This window comes from Anolis carolinensis, chromosome 3 (genome assembly GCF_035594765.1).
Source record: "Anolis carolinensis isolate JA03-04 chromosome 3, rAnoCar3.1.pri, whole genome shotgun sequence".
Lineage (NCBI taxonomy): Eukaryota > Metazoa > Chordata > Lepidosauria > Squamata > Dactyloidae > Anolis > Anolis carolinensis.
In genome coordinates this window covers 225,073,998-225,094,976 of record NC_085843.1, presented here as the reverse complement: position 1 = coordinate 225,094,976, position 20,979 = coordinate 225,073,998, and the positions used below count along the sequence as shown (strand labels likewise).

The 20,979-nt window shown below is 38.6% G+C and overlaps 1 protein-coding gene across 2 annotated transcripts in view; it reads left to right on the top strand.

Moving 5' to 3' along the window:
* The window catches only part of rbm20 (RNA binding motif protein 20), a 154,162-nt gene extending 135,741 nt beyond the window's left edge, over positions 1 to 18,421 (top strand). For both annotated transcript variants that reach the window (XM_008106620.3, XM_008106619.3), the window contains exons 11-14: positions 5,508 to 6,144; positions 9,096 to 9,212; positions 9,737 to 9,858; positions 15,777 to 18,421. In XM_008106620.3, the coding sequence (XP_008104827.1) occupies positions 5,508 to 6,144; positions 9,096 to 9,212; positions 9,737 to 9,858; positions 15,777 to 15,887 (987 nt within the window). In that variant the 3' untranslated portion in view covers positions 15,888 to 18,421. The remainder of the gene's footprint in view (positions 1 to 5,507; positions 6,145 to 9,095; positions 9,213 to 9,736; positions 9,859 to 15,776) is intronic.
* Positions 18,422 to 20,979: the final 2,558 nt, after the last annotated feature.

Sequence of the window (20,979 nt, the reverse complement as noted above, 5' to 3'; positions counted from 1 at the left end):
TTGTTTTGTTTTATCTTCCTCACATTAAAACATTTTATTAAGATTATATCCCTTATCCACCACCTATCAACAGATTCCCACTTGGAGTTCTTCCTGTGAAATAAAACTCTCAGGAGACTTTTTGAATTTCTGAAGATTATTCTTCGTTATCTAGAAAATTGCACTATTTTTCATGGTCAGACTTTTTATAAGTTCAAACTATTGTTGTGTTGTGTTGTATTGTAAAGCTATCAAATTTCTCTTTCTCAAGAATCAATTGAAAATTGCTCCTGGTCTTTCTTGCCAACAAAATCGAATAGGTTTTTCCCCTACAAATCAAAATGCATACCTAATTTTTCACGTATTAGCTTAGTCACAATTTTCAAAATGGGCACCATATTATGAAAATCATGGACCTTAAGTCATGCCAAAGGATCCTTTAATTCAACTATTTTAGAGAGGAAAAAAATTGACAACACCTGTGCTGTACTATAAAAATGTTGGATTTTAAACCATTGTCTGGTTAATGATTTGGCATCGATAAAAATGTTTTAAATCTTGAGATTGTTGAAAAAAGTAGATGAAGTTAAGGGACAAGAATCCTTTGTCCTTACTGAACACCATTAAACTGGACACATAGACCACCAATAATCTACAGGATATGGTTTGAAATCCCCAGCTATAGGGCATTTAGGGATTAGAATGTTTAGGTCCCCAAAGTTAAAAACAACTTGAATTGGGCCTGGAAGCGAATACAATGAATGTATTTGTCAGTGAAATATTACACTGCTTTAAAAGGTTATCTTCAGGAGATTCTAAATTATCCCATCATGACCTTTGCTTCTTTGGACACATCCTCTAGGTCTTTTTTTAGCTGCTGTCTACATATATAGATTGTGTTGAATACTTGGCACGGACAATCAAAAATTGGATATCCTTGAAAAAACTAACCAATTTGTAAACTATGTCCAAAGATATAGTTTTGACATTTTTAAATAAAAGCAAAGATACTTGTTGTGAACATTTTCCTAAAATAATATAAATATGGAGGATACATAAACTAATATTTAAATGTTCTTGATTAATTAAATAACTGAATAGCTACTCCTTCAGTGGAGTTCTGAAGAGACATAGACCAATGTCCTTGGATGCTTTCCAACATCATATCTTTAGGGTCATGGGCTGATCATCAGATGTGAAAGCTATCAGTATCTGTAGCAGTAAGAAACTGATCTCCTAAAGGTATCTGCCGTCAGTGCCTTTCTAAGACACTAAAGGAATTGACTAAACAGCAGCGAAACAAACATGTGAAACTTTTATTAGATGGTAATATTTCAACCTACAGCCTTAGCTTTTTTGCCAGATAACAAAGTGTATACATAATTAATATCAGTAAAATTAAGTTGTGTAACAGCAATATAGGTAAAGGTAAAGGTTTCCCCTGACGTTAAGTCCAGTCATGTCTGACTCTGGGGGTTGGTGCTCATCTCCATTTCTAAGCCGAAGAGCCAGCGTTGTCCGTAGACACCTCCAAGGTCATGTGGCCAGCATGACTGCATGGAGCGCCGTTACCTTCCCGCCGGAGCGGTACCTATTGATCTACTCACATTTGCATGTTTTCAAACTGCTAGGTTGGCAGAAGCTGGAGCAACAGCAGGCACTCGCTCCGCTCCCCGGATTTGAACTTGGGACCTTTTGGTCCGCAAGTTCAGCAGCTTAGCGCTTTTACACACTGAGTCACTAGAGGCTCCAACAGCAATATAGCAGCATAATAATATCTTACATTTATATATGGGTTTTAAGACTTATTTATTTATTTATTTATTACATCACTTCTACCCCGCCCTTCAGGGGACTCAGGGCGGCTTACAGTATAACCATACACATTAAAAACAGTTTTCATCAAATTTAAAAATCCATCAAGATTAAAAATTACAATAAAATTAAGAATAGCCATTAAAATATACATAATTATACATTTAAATATACATTTAAGGCGCTTTCCATGTTCATGTGGGGTCTGTCAGTAGGTCATATATTCTTATCTCATTTTTGCTGCTACTCATGCTCAAATGCCTGGTCCCATAACCACGTTTTTGTCCTCTTTCGGAAAGACAGGAGGGAGGGAGCCTGCCTGACTTCAATGGGGAGGGCGTTCCATAGGCGGGGAGCCACCACTGAAAAGGCCCTGTCTCTCGTCCCCGCCAGCCGCACCTGTGAGGCTGACGGGACCGCGAGCAGGGCCTCATCTGACGATCTTAAGCTTCGAGGTGGGTCGTAGCGGGAGACACGTTCGGACAGATAAGCTGGGCCGGAACCGTTTAGAGCTTTATAGGCTAAAGCCAGCACCTTGAATTGTGCTCGGTAGCTAATTGGCAGCCAGTGGAGCTGGCGTAACAGAGGAGTAGTACGTTCCCTGTACGCCGCCCCAGTTATTAACCTGGCAGCCTCCCGTTGGACTAATTGAAGCTTCCGAACAGTCTTCAAAGGCAGCCCCACGTAGAGTGCGTTGCAGTAGTCTAAACGAGATGTAACAAGGGCGTGTACCACCGTGGCCAAGTCCGGCTTCCCAAGGTACGGTCGCAGCTGGCGCACAAGTTTTAATTAAAATGTCTCATGCATGGCCATTTCAGCAGAACCTCAAGATGTTCCTCTGCTTCAGTATCATAATATTCTTTAGAATAATAGAATTCAGAAGGATGTTAATTTATCAGTTAGTAATGATTCTTAGCATTTTGATGGTCTGTGTTAGGAATTACTAGTGAAGAAAAGGACTGAAAAACCATTGTTTGTGATCACTGTAAAGCTCTGTGAGAATTCATGCAGTGAGAAAGGGTCAGCACAATAAGTTGAGAACATGGGCTTCATGTTGTTGTAAAAAGTAAAAGTGATCTTTTTCAGATCTTATGATGGTTATTAACTTCCTACAGGAATTTATCACAGGAGTCTGGTAAATCACAATTACAGCAGGACTATAGCATCTATCTAATCCTTGTCACATAACATCATGGAGCCCCTGATGGCGCAGTGGATTAAACCCTTGTTCTGGCAGAACTGCTGTCTTGAAGGTTAGGTTGCAGACCTGAAGGTTGCCAGTTCGAATTCAACCTGGGGAGAGCGCGACTGAGTACCCTCTCAGCTCCAGCTCCATGCGGGGACATGAGAGAAGCTTCCCACAAGGATGATTAAAACATTAAAACATCCGGGCGTCCCTTGGGCAGCGTCTTTGCAGACAGCTAATTGTCTCACACTAGAAGCAACTTGCAGTTTTTCAAGTCGCTCCTGACACAAAAAAATAGCATGATTTTCTTCCTCTCCCTTCATTATTTCTAAGCAGTCCAAGGTTGGTTTTACATGAAGAAGAGTAACTCTGGAGAAGGGAAGAGGGGGGCTTAGCAAGGCTAGCTCTGATTTCATTCCTCCTCTGCCCTTCTTAATCAAACACCTTCCTTCAAATCGATTGCCCCACACCACTTTCCTCCCAATTGCTAGCAGAGTTGTCTTTTCCAACAGAGAAAGGGTCATTCAGATAGAGAAAAAAGAGATAAAGGGGCCCACATCTGTTTCTCTGACTCTTTAAAAATTATTTTTGGGAGGTTCAAAGCCTGCAGGGAAATGAGATGGTATGGAGGGAGATAAGAGATAAGACAGGAAAAGAAAGGAGCCAAAGAGCACAGGAAAACCAAAGGATGGGCACAATAGCACAATTGCAGAGAAGGTTTTGGATAATGATAGTGATGGTGATCGTTTTTGAACTAGATGTCACTGGTTATGTTTCTGTTTGTTGAGAGACTACAGGCCAATGTGATAAAAGGCCATAGACTAGCTTAAGGCATATTATACCAACAAACAGCTGATTAGGTTAGCAGTTATCGAATACCCTTTTAAAACAGTAATTGTACATGTTAGGCAGATGATTCAGCACATGCTTAATAACTGGACTGAGGTACCAAAACTACTGTAATGTATACTTCCTTATCATTGTAAATTGCTGTTTTTATAATAAGCAATTTATTTTGATCCATTAATGAATTTGTCCTAGTTACTAAAGTGCAGTGCCCAATTCAAAGTGCTATTTTACTTCTAAAGTCATCGCAGTTAGGAAACAAGGTACCCAAAATCTTACCCATAATAAATATTGTCTGAATATGGCAGGTGACTATCAGAGGGAACAGGCCTGGTATATAATGGTCTCAACTTTGACATATATTCCCTAGAAAGGCTTGCTTGACTTTCTACATCAGGCACTTACACTTAGTTATACACTGCTTCAATTTTCATTGCAAATGTTTATTTTGTTGCAAATATTTTTATTTGCAGTTTAATTGATTTACATTGCATCTTGCTAAAATTTTCTATTATATACATCCATACTGTTTACCATAAAAAATTTGAAAACAACATTGCCCAGTTGTTAAGTATGTGGGTTCAATTGTTTTTTACTGGGATTAAACCACAAGAAACTGTGTGGAAGGATTATGTTTTAAGATTGCTCTGTACAATATGGAAAAAGAGACTTCCACACAGTCCTTAAACCCGTGCTGAAGCAGGTTAAAATAGCCCGCTCAAGCGCAAATTCCTGTTTACACCCATCCACTGAAACCTGGGCTTTCCTGGGTGACCTTGGTTTATCCAAATTAATTTGTTTTTACCAGAAGCATTGTTTAGATGCTTCTGGTAAAAAGCAAGACACGTCCTGCGTTTCAGGACTGTTTAGATGGGCCCAGAGAGATTCTAAATATGGTCTGACACAATCCTATTTAGTAAATCAGAGTTAACCAAATTTAGATAGGAACTTCTGTTTTTGTAAAAGTATGGATCTGCAAATCTGTTAGGTTCTGTTTTGTGTGTGTGTGTGTGTTTGTTTGTTTTTTGTTTTTTGCTAAGTTTGGTAGCTTTGGTAAGTTTGGTAGTAAAAAATTCTCATTTTTTATGGATTGATAAATCTATTAAAAAGTGTGCTTTATATATTTCATGTGTATATCCCCAAAAGCACACATTTTGTATGCATTTTCACTCCATATAATATATGGTTTTGTGAGTACTTTTTCCTTGATGTTTGTATTTTCTTTGCATTTCCCCTGAAACATTTTTTGCACATTTTTCAGATAGATAACCACATTAGTCTGTTTGACTATAAAAAGGAGACTTCAGTATAAGTGTTCATCAACTGCAGCTATGATAAGCTTTTGGGGAAAGATACTAGAAAACTTTTTTTATTTCCTGCCTCTTCCGAAGAGAACATAACTGCAGGATTTAGGAAAGAGTGCAAGTTAAAGTGTGGGAATTAAGTAGGTAAATTCACCACCATTCCTCTTCAAAACTGAAAATAGTAGTTTACAGTCTCTCTTTTCTTGTGGGTAAGTGAGGCTGTGAAAGCAGGAAAGTATGTACACCTGAGTCATGCTATCACATGTTTTCATAACGAAAAGCTATAACTTAACATTTGGGGGGGGGGGGGGGAAGGGGAACTGTGATATTGTCCATTCTTTGACATCTTTATCATGAAATTTAAATCTTTGTTACAGGACTGGGAGAGTGGAAGTGAGATGGAAGCTGAGACCTGGTATCCCGCTAATATGGAAGAGCTGGTAACTGTAGATGAGGTGGGAGAAGATGACCTTATCATGGAACCTGATATAACTGAACTTGAAGAAATAGTAACAGTTGGCCAGAAAGACCAAGAATGTCCTGTAATGATTGCTTTAGCTACCAGACTGGAGGTGAAGAATGAACAAAGTCTATTAAAGAAAAGCGAAGACAAATCTAAAGAAATGGAAGCAGCCTTAGTGTCAGAAGAGGGGACAATAGGGAATATCGGTGACTCTGAAAGTGATAATACACCTATTAAAGCAGCACATCTAAATCTGGATACTGAGTTGGAGCCACATGAATCACACGAAGGCAGACCTGCGAGGGATCCTGATTGCTGTGATAAAGAAAGAAAAATAAATGAAAGCACTGATAGCCATTTGAAGCTGGAGGAGCAGTGTGTTTCTCCTGGTCCTCCAAAAGAAGAGGCCTTTCAGCAGAATGCTACTTTGATAGATGATTTTAAAGCAATGCAATCATTAGAAAGTGGGAGCAGAAAAGCTGTGGAGATGCTGGCAAAAAATACCCAGGAAGAAACAAGTTATGGAAATCAGGCGTTTCAAAAGACTCAGGGTAACTAGTATATTTTTTACCTTTCTCTTGCAATTAAATAGGTTTTAAAGATATTTTATCTATGCAGTATTCCTTTAATTTTGTTTTCTCATCAGAATGAGTATTGCCAAAAGCATTGTAAGTTTTTATGAAAAAACTCTTAGATTCTTATTCTTCAAGAAAATTACATATGGATGTAATGGGTATTCTGTTATCAGGATCACCTCTGGGTTTTTAAAAGTTGGCTTGAATCTTTGGAGCACCTAGCTCAAATTATGTCAAATTGTTAATAGGAAATCATTTATATCTGGTTGATTAAAAATAACTTTCCTATGAAAATGCTTTTGGAATTGCTAAATAATTTAGTGCATTTGTGCTGTTCCATTTTCATCTATATATTTTAGTGCATCTGATATGATAATATTAGAAAATATATACATATTTTGGAGACAGCCTGTTGCTTTTTGCCAACTATCAGCATATTTCCCAATACATTGACTGAGGATCAGATTATAAGAAATCCTTTTTATAGAGCTTCAAGTGCACAGACTTATCTATCCTTAAAATAAGGGCAAACACCCTGGCTACCAGGTGGTTTCAGGGAAAATTTCAAATAGCTGGTTATGACCCATAAAGCCCTAATTAGCTTAGGTCATGGGTATTTAAAGAAAAAAACCCAACACATCTCCCTATACAAGCCTCTCTGGGTTGTAATATCTTCAGGAAAGGGTTTTCATTTACCAGCTTGTCACGCAGTGGTTTTTTGTTTTTTTTTTGCCCTTATCATGCTGGGGTTCCTCTTCGGCTACAGATCCAGACGCACCTCATCAGATGATGTAGGTTGAGGCTCTGCCCCATCAGTGGGTGAAGTGGAGAGGAAGTGTTGCAAGAAGCTTCCTTGCCACCACAGTGAGTCTCCTGTCTTTTTGGTAGCTCCAACGGAGCTACACGCTGTTTCTATGCTTTCCCCTGTCTGATGGGGAAAGTGACAGGGTGCCAATGCGGCTTGCGGCGATTCTGCCATCCTTTCCCCATGTGATAGGAGAAGGAGGGAGAGTGCGTGGTTCGCCACGAGTCGCCACTCACACCTTCAGTTTCACCAGCGAAATGGGACAGAGGGACTCATCATTGTGTTGAGGTCCTCAGACTGCATGTACACTGCCATATGATAGTTTAATCTGCCTCTGTTTCTGCTAGTTTTCCATTTTCAAATTTTAAAACAACTTTAAAGTAATTCTTCTATTTACTTTTCTGCTACTGTATGACAATTTTTGCTACCATTAGTCAAAAGATTTCCAAGATCAGGTGTTGGGAAATTAGATCCACAACTTCCTCTCAGTTCTGGGGTCACAAAGAACAGGCAGCAGGAGAGGATTTGTGAGGTCCAGCTATAATTGCTTCTCTCAGTGTTTCCTACAACTCGGAGAGGTCTGTAGAAGCCATTTCTTAGAACTCTTACCTATAGCACCTTGGAAGCCCTTCAGTTGGGGTGCTCAGTTTGGTAGTTATAGTCTCATAACTACCAAACAGTATTGCAGACATTGATTATGTTATAACATAAATTGTAATACTTCCTGCTGGTACATTTTATATGCTCCCTTAGATCTTTGAGGAGGTTCATGAGAATGACCTATTCCAGTTCTGTTTTGTCCTGATCTAGGGTACCATCTACAGATAATGCACTTTCATAAGCCAATTGGACCTACACGTCTCTGAATATTTCAGAGATATTTTTCTTGAGATAGTCATGACCAAAAATGACTTCAATATTCCTAGGGCCCTTTCACACAGGCCCAAATCCCTTGATGTGTTGTGGATAAACCTAAGGTGTCAAAACAGTGCAGCAGATTAATCCGGAGTAAACTGGTATTCCCAATTTTCTCAGGATTTTAAAAACATCTGGACCTTACTGTCTGGATCTGTTGAGGTGTTGGGTCTGTGATTGACTCTCAGGACCACCTTCCGTGATCCTGAGGATCAATCCCCATTGCTATCCAAGTTCTTTGTGCTCTAAGAGCCTAAAGAAGTGGGATGGCACCCCTACACTCCTGTCCCAAACTTACTAGATGGGACTGGGGACTGTCTAGATGCCCTCTCAGGTCGACCTCAAGTTGACCCAAGAGTCATGTAGTCACACACACACACACACCCAGGGAAAACCAGGTATTTTTGCCCTATGTGTGGCCTAAATCACGAAAGGAATTAGGATTTTAAATCCTGTTTCTTTTCGTGATATTGGGCCTATCTGGAAGGTCCCTTAGAGAATTATATCCAGTCTCTTCATCTTTTAAAAAAAGATGTTATAATTTAATCAGCACATGGGTAGAGGTGTGTGTACTTAACATTCTTGTAAAATACTTTGCTTTTATACTTACAGGGGAGAGTACAGAGAGCTAGAAAAGCAACTGAGGTATACAGTGTTGATGTTTTTAAGGGAAAATGCTCATGGCTTTGAAGGATTAAGAACCCTTTTCCTTTGCTGTTGATCTAATCAAATACATTGATTCTCACATTTTAATTTTAAAAGAAATAATGGAAGTTCTGTCATGTGTATCATCTAGTTTCTTTCTCGGTGCAATTTTTAAAGAGGATAAGGACAATATGGCTTCTTGGCCACATACATACCTTGAGGCATTTATGTGCTCCAGAGTCTCAAATTCTTTGTCCAAAAAGTTAACATAACAAGCTTCCAGAAGTTGCAGTTGGCCTTTCCTCCCTCAGACTCGACCATCCTTTTAAAATCATAATTACAGTTTATGTATTTAAAACTAAACAAGCGATCTAAAAATTATGGCAAACAACTCAGAAAAAATGGCAGGTTGGTAACATTAACAAGATACTTCAATTTTGGAGAGAATATCTAGCATGGAAACAGCTGTGTACTGATCTAGAAAATATTTTGGATTGGTATTCTAAGCCATTTTGCATGTCATCAAACTGGTTTTGTTTAATATGTTCTTTTGCTTTCAAAGTAAACAGTACATATCAGGAAATGAAAACTCCTAACTTCCCAGAAGTGGAATCAAAACGATATTTTTCACCATCATGGGAACAAGAAGACGTGTTTACAGAGCTCAGCATTCCCCTAGGTATGTGTCATATAACACAATTTTACATGATATTTGCCTTACAGTATGTCTTCTTCAGAAACTTCTCCAAGCCAAAGCTTTCTTCTACCAAGACTTGAAGAAGATTAAAATGTCACTAGCTGATAGGGCTGTCATTCCTATTTTTCAAGTGTATTGTAGCTCTCTTCTAATCTCCAGAAAGAGATGCAATTAAAATACAAATGCATTAAAGTGGAATGGTAGTCTCGTCTACATCAAGTCGCCTGCCAATTTCTGCCAACCCCATGAATGGCACAGGTTTTCCTTAGGCAATAATAATAATAATGACAACAATTTTATTTCCTACCTGCCTCTCCTTGCATCTTGAATATTCAGAGGTGGTTTTGCCAGTTTATTATGCTTCAATAAATTGAACTGCTTTTGGGATAAGTACCTCTTTAGAAGACATTTTTAATTAAGATTTCATTTGTTTTCTCTTGCTATTTCATTGTTTCTTTTATTATTTATTGACTTTCATGTTGTTGGGGTTTTTTTTTTTTGTACAGGAGTGGAATTTGTTGTGCCCCGAACTGGGTTCTACTGCAAACTTTGTGGCCTTTTCTACACAAATGAAGAAGCAGCAAAGACTCGTCATTGTAGAAGCACTGTTCACTACAAAAACCTTCAGGTAACAGAGTCACAGCCTAATAAAAAAAATAATGGTATCTTGGTTTTTAAGCTTGCTTCTGTGGTTATTTGGGAGCACTGACTCAGAAAGTTGCATTGAAGAGATCACATCAGCTCTAGTTTCTTAGATATGGTCATCATGGATTTCTGTAGGCAAGCATATGGTGACTGGTAGATGACATTCTGTATCTCAAAAGCTAGAGAAGATAGGGAAAAACTGGTGCAATTTTTGGAATCAGCAGGTCAAATATACCCAGAAACAGGTCTAACATTTGAGACACCAAAATGTATGTTGGCCAGTGATATTGATTTCCAGATTCTAAAAGCAATACAAGCGCTAGTGATTGTTTTAAATGCATAGGCCCTAGTGGTGATCTATCCATTTGACGTTTTGATGCCCACATTTCCCTACTGTACTCTTTTTTAATAGAGTATAAGTGACTAATGTTAAAAGTGCAGTTACTATGTCCAGTGATACTTACAAAGGAATAGGACACAGGCAATTTCTGTTATAAGATGCATTTTTAAAAAAATACTCAGATTTGCAAAGGCATTATTGTCCAGTGTTGTGTGATAGTGCTTTGGATAAAATGTATTTTGAATGATGAATTTTCTGAAATCTTAGCAATTACCTGACTGAAAAAAAGTCACAAAAACCTCTGGAGGAAGTTTAGAAGTGGGCTTGCCCATACAATCTTTCCAGGCTCATATCACAATTTCCACCAGTGAAGAAAATGATAGCTGTTTCTCAGCACTACATCTCATACATTTATAAGTCAGGCTTTCTGTACTATCTAAAGGCTAGTCAAACCAACTAGAAGCTAAAGAGCTTTGGTTAATTCCCTCGTTGCGGATTTCAAGAGTTGTTACACTAAAGCTGTTACACATCAGTGGAAGATTAGCCATCACCCACACTTGGCTTTTATCTAGAAAATGACATGCATACTGCAAGTTAATACAAAATGCCACTGACAGCACAGTAGCAAGTCACGCACAAACTTAAGTGAAAGGAGAGATGGTAACAGGTGAAAGGCTTGCCCTGAGGATTCTTTTCCCCCCTTTAAGCCAGCCACTAATCCAAGACCAAAGCAGTTTTATATAACTGGAAAAATGTGTATTTGCCCATTAAAGATCTAGACATTAATGGTTTCAGTGAACTAAGCAACAGATGAATCTCTTTTTAATAGCTTGAAGTAACTGGAATTTTATTGGCAGGGATTCATGTGGAGAATTAGACAGTTGTCAGCCACTCATCATTCTTTCTCTCTCTCTCTCTTGCGTGTTCATATAGAATATAACATTTAATTAGGTGTACAGCTGGTCTGAGTTCCCACAGTATCAAGAGCACTGCTGTCTTAGCCTGTCCAGGATTCTGATGTCATTTGGCATACCTGAAAATTGACTTCGTGATTGTATTTGTTTTTCCCTTTTTTTTAATAAAGATCTAACATGGTTCAGAAATAAATATTTTTCCTGCAGGAAAAATGGGACCTAGAAGAGGAGCTGGGCTTATAAGGGTTAGTGGAAGGAAGTAATTTAAATTAATCAATACCAATTACTATCACTGGCATTTGTCTAAAAGACATATTAGCCTTGACTTGGTTGACTTTCAGCTAACAGATAATTTTCCAGGCAGGTTCATTGCAACTGCACAGCAACGACTATGTATCTTGTCTTGGTCATTGCCTATTGTTCCTGATATATGTGCAGTGAGAAAGCATGTTGTTTTGAACATATTACACATTACATTTGTGAATGCATGCATAACACCTTCCAGGTACAATGTACTGTATATAATGTGTGAACCAATTCTTAGATAAGCGATATTACTTTGTTTTTTACTGCTGAACAGTGGCACTACGAATTTCATTTTTGTACATACAGTAGAGTCGCGCTTATCCAACCTTCACTCATCCTACGTTCTGTATTATCCAATGTAGTCTGCCTCCTGACCGGATCCACAGCTGTTTCTCTAGGCAGCAACGCACAGCAACACACCCAACAACAACACAAGTGCAGCCATGCTCCCAAAAAAGTGGCAGACTTGTTGTCAAACATGATGTTTTGGTGCTTAATTTGTAAAATCATAACGTAATTTGACGTTTAATAGGCTTTTCCTTAATCTCTCCTTATTATCCAACATTTTTGCTTATCCAACGTTCTGCTGGCCTGTTCATGTTGGATAAGTGAGACTCTACTGTATATATATCCAACTTTTGTGATCATGTCTCCCAAAGTTAACATCTGAGGATATCTCTGTGTTTGCAGGGTGTTGCATCCGTTGACAAGTGGAGGACTTAGCATTCTCTGTTTTTACACTTCTGAAAAGAAAATAGTGTTCCAGTTTTCAATGGCTAGTTAACATTTTGTAACACAGCCACCTTCAGACCTTTGTAGCAAATGTGAGCACAGCTAAATTACTTCCATGTACCCTGAAAACCATTGCTTGTATGCATATTCAGCAGGACTACACTACTGCTTTTCTCCATTTAATTCACAGCCCAGCCAAAAAAATATATTTCTTGGTATCTAAGTTTTTTGGCCTGTTCCTGGGGTTATTTGGGGCACTGATTCAGAAAATTGCTTTAGATAGACCATATCAGCTCTAATTTCTTATAAATGCTTATCATGGTTTTCTGTGGGCAAGCAAATGACGACTGGTAGATGGCATATTTCTATATCTCAAAATTTACAACTGATAGGGGGAAATTGGTGCCAATTTTGGAATTACAGATCAAATATACCCATAAACAGATCTAACTTTTGTGGCACCAAAATGTGTGTTGCCCAATGTATTGATATCTGAATCCACTGATCAGTCCAAACAAAACCATGCTAGTTCACTCAGTTATTCTATTAGACCAGTGGTTTTTTTCAACCTTTTATCCTCCAGGTGTTTTGGACTTCAAGTCCCAGAAATCCCAGCCATCTTACAAGCTGTTAGGTATTGTGAAAACTGAAGTCCAAAACACCTGGAGGACCAAAGGTTGAGAACATGCTCCAAAGTCACCCAAAGTTGCCTGATTTAGTCTGAGTTTCTGAGTTAAGCCAAATGGTTCCACAATTTGCTGACCAGGACCCGTCCTCAATGAGAGCCAATGAGACTAACATTAGCCTTGTTTTTGTCCTGCTTCTGTTGCTTCCATTCTTCCTCACCATTGGTTGCCCCTGAGAAAAACAATCTATATATATAAAATGATAAAGTTGTTTGCGCAGTGACTATAACAACAAAACTAAACATCCCAGAAATACGAAATTTGGCAACACAATGCAAAAGGCTTGCCTCCAGGTTACAACAACACAACCACACCACAAAACCACAATCCAGACCCACAAAACTCACAACAACGCTTCATGCGATAACAACACAATTAAACGCCCCAGAAATACAAAACTTGGCAACACAATGCAAAAGCCTTGCCTCCCAGTTGTAACAACACAACCACACCACAAAACCACACCGGACCCACAAAACTCACAACAACGCATCGTGACTATAACAACACAACTAAACGCCCCAGAAATACGAAACTTGGCAACACAATGCAAAAGCCTTCCCTCCAGGTTGTAACAACACAACCACACCACAAAACCACAATCCGGACCCATAAAACTCACAACAACGCATCATGACTATAACAACACAACTAAACGCCCCAGAAATACAAAACTTGGCACACAACTAAATGCCCCAGAAATATAAAACTGAACAACACAACGCAAAAGCTTTGCCTCCCGGTTGTAACAACACAACCACACCACAAAACCACAATCTGGACCCACAAAACTCACAACAATGCATCGTGACTATAACAACACAACTAAACGTCACAGAAATATGAAACTTGGCACACAACTAAACGCCCCAGAAATATAAAACTTCACAACACAACACAAAAACCTTGCCTCCCGGTTGTAACAACACAACCACACCACAAAACCACAATCCAGATCCACAAAATTCACAACAATGCATCGTGACTATAACAACACAACTAAACGCCCCAGAAATACGAAACCTGGCAACACAATGCAAAAGCCTTCCCTCCAGGTTGTAACAACACAACCACACCACAAAACCACAATCCGGACCCATAAAACTCACAACAACGCATCATGACTATAACAACACAACTAAACGCCCCAGAAATACAAAACTTGGCACACAACTAAATGCCCCAGAAATATAAAACTTAACAACACAACGCAAAAGCTTTGCCTCCCGGTTGTAACAACACAACCACACCACAAAACCACAATCCGGACCCACAAAACTCACAACAATGCATCGTGACTATAACAACACAACTAAACGTCCCAGAAATACGAAACTTGGCACACAACTAAACGCCCCAGAAATATAAAACTTCACAACACAACACAAAAACCTTGCCTCCCGGTTGTAACAACACAACCACACCACAAAACCACAATCCAGATCCACAAAATTCACAACAATGCATCGTGACTATAACAACACAACTAAACGACCCAGAAATACGAAACTTGGCACACAACTAAACACCCCAGAAATACAAAACTTGACAACACAACACAAAAGCCTTTTCTCCCGGTTGTAACAACACAACTACACCACAAAACCACAATCCGGACCCACAAAACTCACAACAATGCATCATGACTATAACACAACTAAACGCCCCAGAAATACAAAACTTGACAAAACAATGCAAAAGCCTTGCCTCCCAGTTGTAACAACACAACCGCAACACAAAACCACAATCCGGACCCACAAAACTCACAACAACGCATCATGACTATAACAACACAACTTGGCACACAACTAAATGCCCCAGAAATACAAAACTTGGCAACACAACACAAAAGCCTTGCCTCTCAGTTGTAACAACACAACCACACCACAAAACCACAATCTGGACCCACAAAACTCACAACAACGCATTGTGACTATAACAAATACAAAATTTGACAACACAACTCATCCACATCCCCAATCCCTACATTCACACTTGGCCTCCAAAAAAACAATTACAATAATAACAATGACAACAACAACAACAATAAGAATCAACACCATCACAGGCAAGAAACAGCCAGCCACTGACGCTGAGAGGCCAGTCAGTGCTACACTGGGCCTCCAAAAAACAATACAGTAGCATCTAACTTATCCAACCTTCATGACCACTACAACAACAATAATAATAAACACCTACACAGGCAAAACAAAAAAAGACTATTGTACCACAATAAAAATATAAACCGCACTCAGCAGAATCAGACATTACAATTAACAACAAACCAAAGACAACAGGGATCTCAACCAATTATCAATCAACACAAAAATTGAAGAAGGTAACAGACTTCAAATACTACTACTAATGTGAGTATAAACAAGGGTGGAGGTCACAGCATAAATACAACCTAATGTAGACTGACCAACACCACCAGACTAAGCCACAGCAACGTGTGGCCGGGCACAGCTAGTCTATTATAAAGTCAAAAACCTACTACTTCCCCATTTGGTGCCAGTAAGGTAATATGAGAGCCCGAACCAGAAGTAAAGGAGAAAACCATAGTGCAGGAGCCAAATAGAATTGTTGTGGTGCTTTTTCTGAAGAGCTCTCCCACCTGTTCCTTTGTTGACAAAAGGGATCAGCAGCACTTGTAAGCAAGAAACGATCATAGGCAGTTTGAAATGACAGTATCCAGTTAGCATTTTATGGTGTGTGAGCCCTGTCAAATGCCAGATACTGTGCCTGACTCACATTTATGAATCTTTTCTTTTTGAAGGCTGCTTATGCATGTTTCTTCCTTTGGAGTAACAAATAGTTCCTGTAGTGGCTTGAAAATATAAAATACAATATAATGGATAATTGTCAGTAATTGTAAAATATTTTGTCTCAGATGTTACTCTGTTGTGTCTTTGCTTCACCACAGAAGTACCTGTCACAGCTGGCAGAAGAAAACCTGAAGGTGACTGAAAAGGAAAGCGGTTTGGCACAAGATGATATTGGAATCATCCCTCACTTTGAGGAGAAAAAGCTATGATTCATTTGAAAGAACATACAATTGTTTTTCTTTTCTTTTTTGTTATGCTGATGATGCACCTTTACTTTTTACTCTGGGGAAAGAGGGAAAGCATAATGGAGAGTTTGTTCGATGCATCTACCCTGAGAGCATCATTATAAAAAAACATATACAGGTATGATCATATATCGGTATAACCATGACCTATCTATATAACCAGCAGACTATAACGGGTACAGCTCTCAAAATCAGAATTCTCAGGGATTCTCTCAATGTTAGTTATGATGTGACTTGAGGTAAAAGAAATAGTATAACTTACTTAGAAAACCTAACTGGAAAATTTGAAAAATCCTGTTAAAATACTTCTATTCATTCAGGTCTTACAATCATACCCAGCATCAATGCTAATAGCGATATCACTGCCTTGTATAACATAGTCCGAGTCCGTGTCCATACAGCACTTTTATCTGTACCTGAACATGTTTCAAAAGACTGAAATTAGAAAGCTTCCAGCATATCATGTTCCAGATTTTGTCCCTGGTAGAATGGATAATAACTCTCATGGGCTTTCCATAAAATGTACTTCTAGTTGCTTTATTGTAGTCTTGTTATTGTTATATCTGCATAAATTTGCACATGAATGAACTCATAGATTTATGTGGGGGGGAGCGTCTTTCTTTGTTTCAGGCGATATGCATCTTCCTTGTACCATCTTAGAAGACACGTTCCTTGCATGAGAAAGTAGACCCATCTTTTTCTAAGATGGGCAAGGATACCCTTAGGCCTGAAGCTCTATGATGCAGCTGTCTCACTTGAGCTAAATGGGTTGGGGCTGGTCTGCTCTTCGGCAAAAAACTGTTTAGGAGTCCTTTATATGTAATGTGCTGTTCCAGGGTGATAATATTTAAATCTTTCAAAAAAATAACATGTTTTTGGCTGATCAGACTGATTCATTGACTATTCAAGTTCACATTGCAGTCCTAGTTTGAGCAGAATTTGAATTTCATTTCCATTTATTTTCTATGTTGATTTTATTTATATACATAATAGTGTTTAAAATCTGTGTGTTCCAACAATGTGCATTATTAGTTAAAAGTTAAAAACGTCACATTTATCTTATTTATTTAAATGACTCTTGGAGTGTTTCACTGTGTAGCTCTCGTAAAACTGTTTGAAAGCATCTCTCCTGATGAAGATGATCTTTTTTTAACAAATATACCAAATACTATATAAGTTGCTGAGCCATATTAAAAAAAGGGCAAGTGTATTTGTTGCAGTTCCTTGTATAGAGTGTCTTTGAATGATGTTTCATATTTTGTAGAAAAACGGCAGGAGAAATATTGTCATCATTCACTATTGTGAGAGAGATGAGGAAACACATACCTTCAGCTAACTTTCTCTATTTTTGTGCTGTCATAAGTCCAGGCTCCATTTCATTAAATGGTATAAACATTCCATTTATTTACATCAGAGATGGGGTCCAACCGCACATTTCAAATTCATATTACTTTTCAAAGTCTTGGCCTTTGACCTGGCACTGAAGAGGTGAGGCTGACACATGCACCTCATCTCTCTGATAAATGAACTTGGCATATGTCTCTTTGAAACACTTAATTGCACCTTTAGCCTAAGTAAGAAACAGCTTTTAAAAGCAATGAATTGACTTGGAAGGCACACAAAATAATGTAGAAAATTATAACACCTAAAACAGTAAATAATAAGGTTTATTGCTAATGTTCGGAAGCACATATTTCAACCTTCTGTATACAAAATAGACTCATGCCGTCTGTTCAGCAACTTTTCTGTTGCTGAAATGAATGATGTGGATCTCAGTGAAAATATTCAGACTGAAAATTCCCAATGAAGAATGTGAATCCTGCTGGGAGATAAAATGCATTAGCTGTCTTTTAAAACAAAAACAGCTTTTCCAAAACAATGGGCTGCCTTGTTTTGGAATTCTAGCGCCAAAAATCTGAAACTTATGAAAAAATATTTGCCACCTGCCTTAATTTTTCACATGTGCAATTTGTATTGATAAATATGTATGTATAGCACACAGCACTCTGAAATGTAACTGAAACCTATTTATTATTGTGTAAAAAAGCTTTACTTATTTATAAAGTATTGCAAAGCTGCATAAGCATTTTAATGTCTTTAGAAATTATATTATTTTCTTACTTGTCTCAGCCTATTAATGGATATTAATACCACTTGTATTTTTTTTCATTTTAAAACTAGAAAACCAAGATGCCCAATAAAACTTGACAAATCTCACTACAGACCTGCACACTAGAGTTTAGTATCAGGTTTTCAGGTTTTTTCTATTTCTATTAAGTCTGTGATCTGTTGATCCGTACTTGAACTGGACCAGATGTTACTATTTATTGAATTCACACAATCTTGTTTAACTTTTGGCTTGTAAACACTTGAAATGTTTTACAGTTTAAGGGAATTAGGAAGCATCACAAGTTTTAATTGCTCTGTGTACCAAAACCTTCAAGCTGTATTTCTTAAAACAAATGGATTATTGTAATAAAAGTAATTTCAATTACTAAGCAGGAATTAGTGAACTTTTTGTATCAAAGTTACAGAAGCTTTCATCTGGTATTATATAGGCTACTATGCTTTTGATCTTTTAAACACACTTTGAAGATAACCGCCTCCATGCAAACAGGCAAATCCAGATTTACAAACTACTTGAACTTGGTTTTAAAATAGGAAGTGTGGAAACAAGAAAATGAGATACAAGAGCCCATTTTCTGTTGGAAAAAAAAATAACCCTCTACAGGCTGCCAACATTCCTCAAAACAACCAAAACAAAAAGCTCTGTAATTAGAAGTACTATACACTTGGTTTTGAAAAATATTGGAGTTAGCTTGCAGTAAATTTAAAAGGCAAATTGCTTCTGCCAAAGATGTCTGTCGGGGTCAAAAAAAGAACGAACTTAGGGAATCTGAATGGGTTGAGAGCTACAAAAACAGCCTTATGGCCTCATGACTGTATTTTGCTTGCCTCTGGTTTAAACACACCTGGTGAATTTTCATACTGTTCTTCCTCCTGATATAGGTAGGCAATTTTTAAAATGTTTATTGCTTGGATTGGCTGTGCCTGAGTCAAAGCATGCAGAAGATATCTAAGCTTGAACTTGACTCTGTGACTAGAAAGTTATGTAGTCCTTCTGTTGTGAGCCATCTTCCCCCTGCTGGTCAGTTATTTATTGCAGCCACTATTTTTATGTCGGGAGCGAATTGAGAAACTGCAAGTCGCTTCTGGTGTGAAAGAATTGGCTGTCCGCAAGGATATTGCCCAGGGGATGCCCAAATGTTTTTGATGTTTTACCACCCTTGTGGGAGGCTTCTCTCATGTCCCCGCATGAGGAGCTGGAGCTGACAGGGAGCTCATCCACGTTCTCCCTGGATTCGAACCAGCAACCTTCAGGTCAGCAATCCAACCTTCAGGTCAGCAGTCTTGCCAGCACAAGGATTTAACCCATTGTGTTACCGGGGGTTCTGCAGCCACTGAATGCGCTGATATTCTGCTCTTGTATTTTTAGGTCAAGTTAAACAGTGGGCTTTTCGGTATTCACTGGGATTTGATTTCCCCCCCCCCTCCCGTGGATACCAAAATCTGTGGATACTCAAGTCCCATTCCATACAATGACACAATGCAATAATGTCCCATATATACAAAGACAAAGTCAAGGATTACTTTTGAGAAATACATTTTTTCAAAATATTTCCAAGCTATAGATGTGGATACAGAATCCAAATACAGTAGAGTCTCACTAATCCAAGCTAAACGGGCCGGCAGACCAGATCTTGGATTATAAGGACTGATCAAGGAAAAGCCTATTAAACATCAAATTAGGTTATGATTTTACAAATTAAGCACCAAAACTTTATGTTATACAACAAATTTGACAGAAAAAGTAGTTCAATACGCAGTAATGTTATGTTGTAATTACTGTATTTACGAATTTAGCACCAAAATATCACGATATATTGGAAACATTGACTACAAAAATGGCTTGGATTATCCAGAGGCTTGGATAAGCGAGGCTTGGATTAGTGAGACTCTACTGTATACACAAAGCCAGCTGTACTTCAGAAATACCAGCACCTTTGGGAATAAATATCTCTTGGCAACTAGCCATAAGTGTGATTATGAAAAAGTATAGTGTGCTCTCGGTATCTGCTGGGGTTTGGCTCCAGGACCCCACCCGGGCTATCAAATTCCATGGATATTCAACTCCCACTATATACAATGGCAAAGCAAGCTGGGGATAGTAATTCAGATACTTTGCACATCCTGACTTTCTAGGAATATGATATTTGGCCTGTTTGTTTTTGCATTTCTGTATTTTGATGGATATAAATCCAATTCCTGTACAGACTGGGAACCTTTCTGGAGCAGCACTTAAGAAGTCTGCCAATCAGACAACCAAAACAGTAGCAATTTAAGTTTCCAGAAATCAGATTGTTATCCACAATGGATCACAAATTGAATATTGCATGTCTTTATCAACATCATCATCATCTCATTTTCCCCATAGTATGGAGGCCCGTCCAGATAGGGTCCAAAATGTAGGCCCTGACAGGTTTTTACCAGAGGCGTCCAAACGGTGCCTCCAGTAAAAGAGAATTAATTCGGGACAAAGCAGGTAAGTTCTGCTTTGTCCCGAATTAATTAGATACCTGGGCCTTCCTGAAAGGTACACCTGGGAGTCAGTCTCCACACCCATCTCCTGAAGCCCAAATATGCAAGATGGTGCCCACCCCCTCTCCAACCCACCCTCAAAAGCTCTTTTAAAAACTTAATGGGCTGCCATGACATACTACATAATACATTTCTACATACTAGGAGGCCTGCCGGAGAGGCATCATGGCGGCCCGGTAAGTTTTTTAAAGGCTTTTTAGGAGTTTTGGGGTAGCCCCATTCCAGTAGTTATCATGTTGGCATGGGGACACCCAACCGTGAAAGCCTGGGTTTTGGGGGGAGGTGTGGGGACAGAAATGCACACCAACGCAGGTTTTAAAAACCTGCTTTGGCGCGCATTTCTGTGAATTTTGGAAGCACCTGGGATTTAAGGTTGCTTAACAGCAGTTAAAAAAAT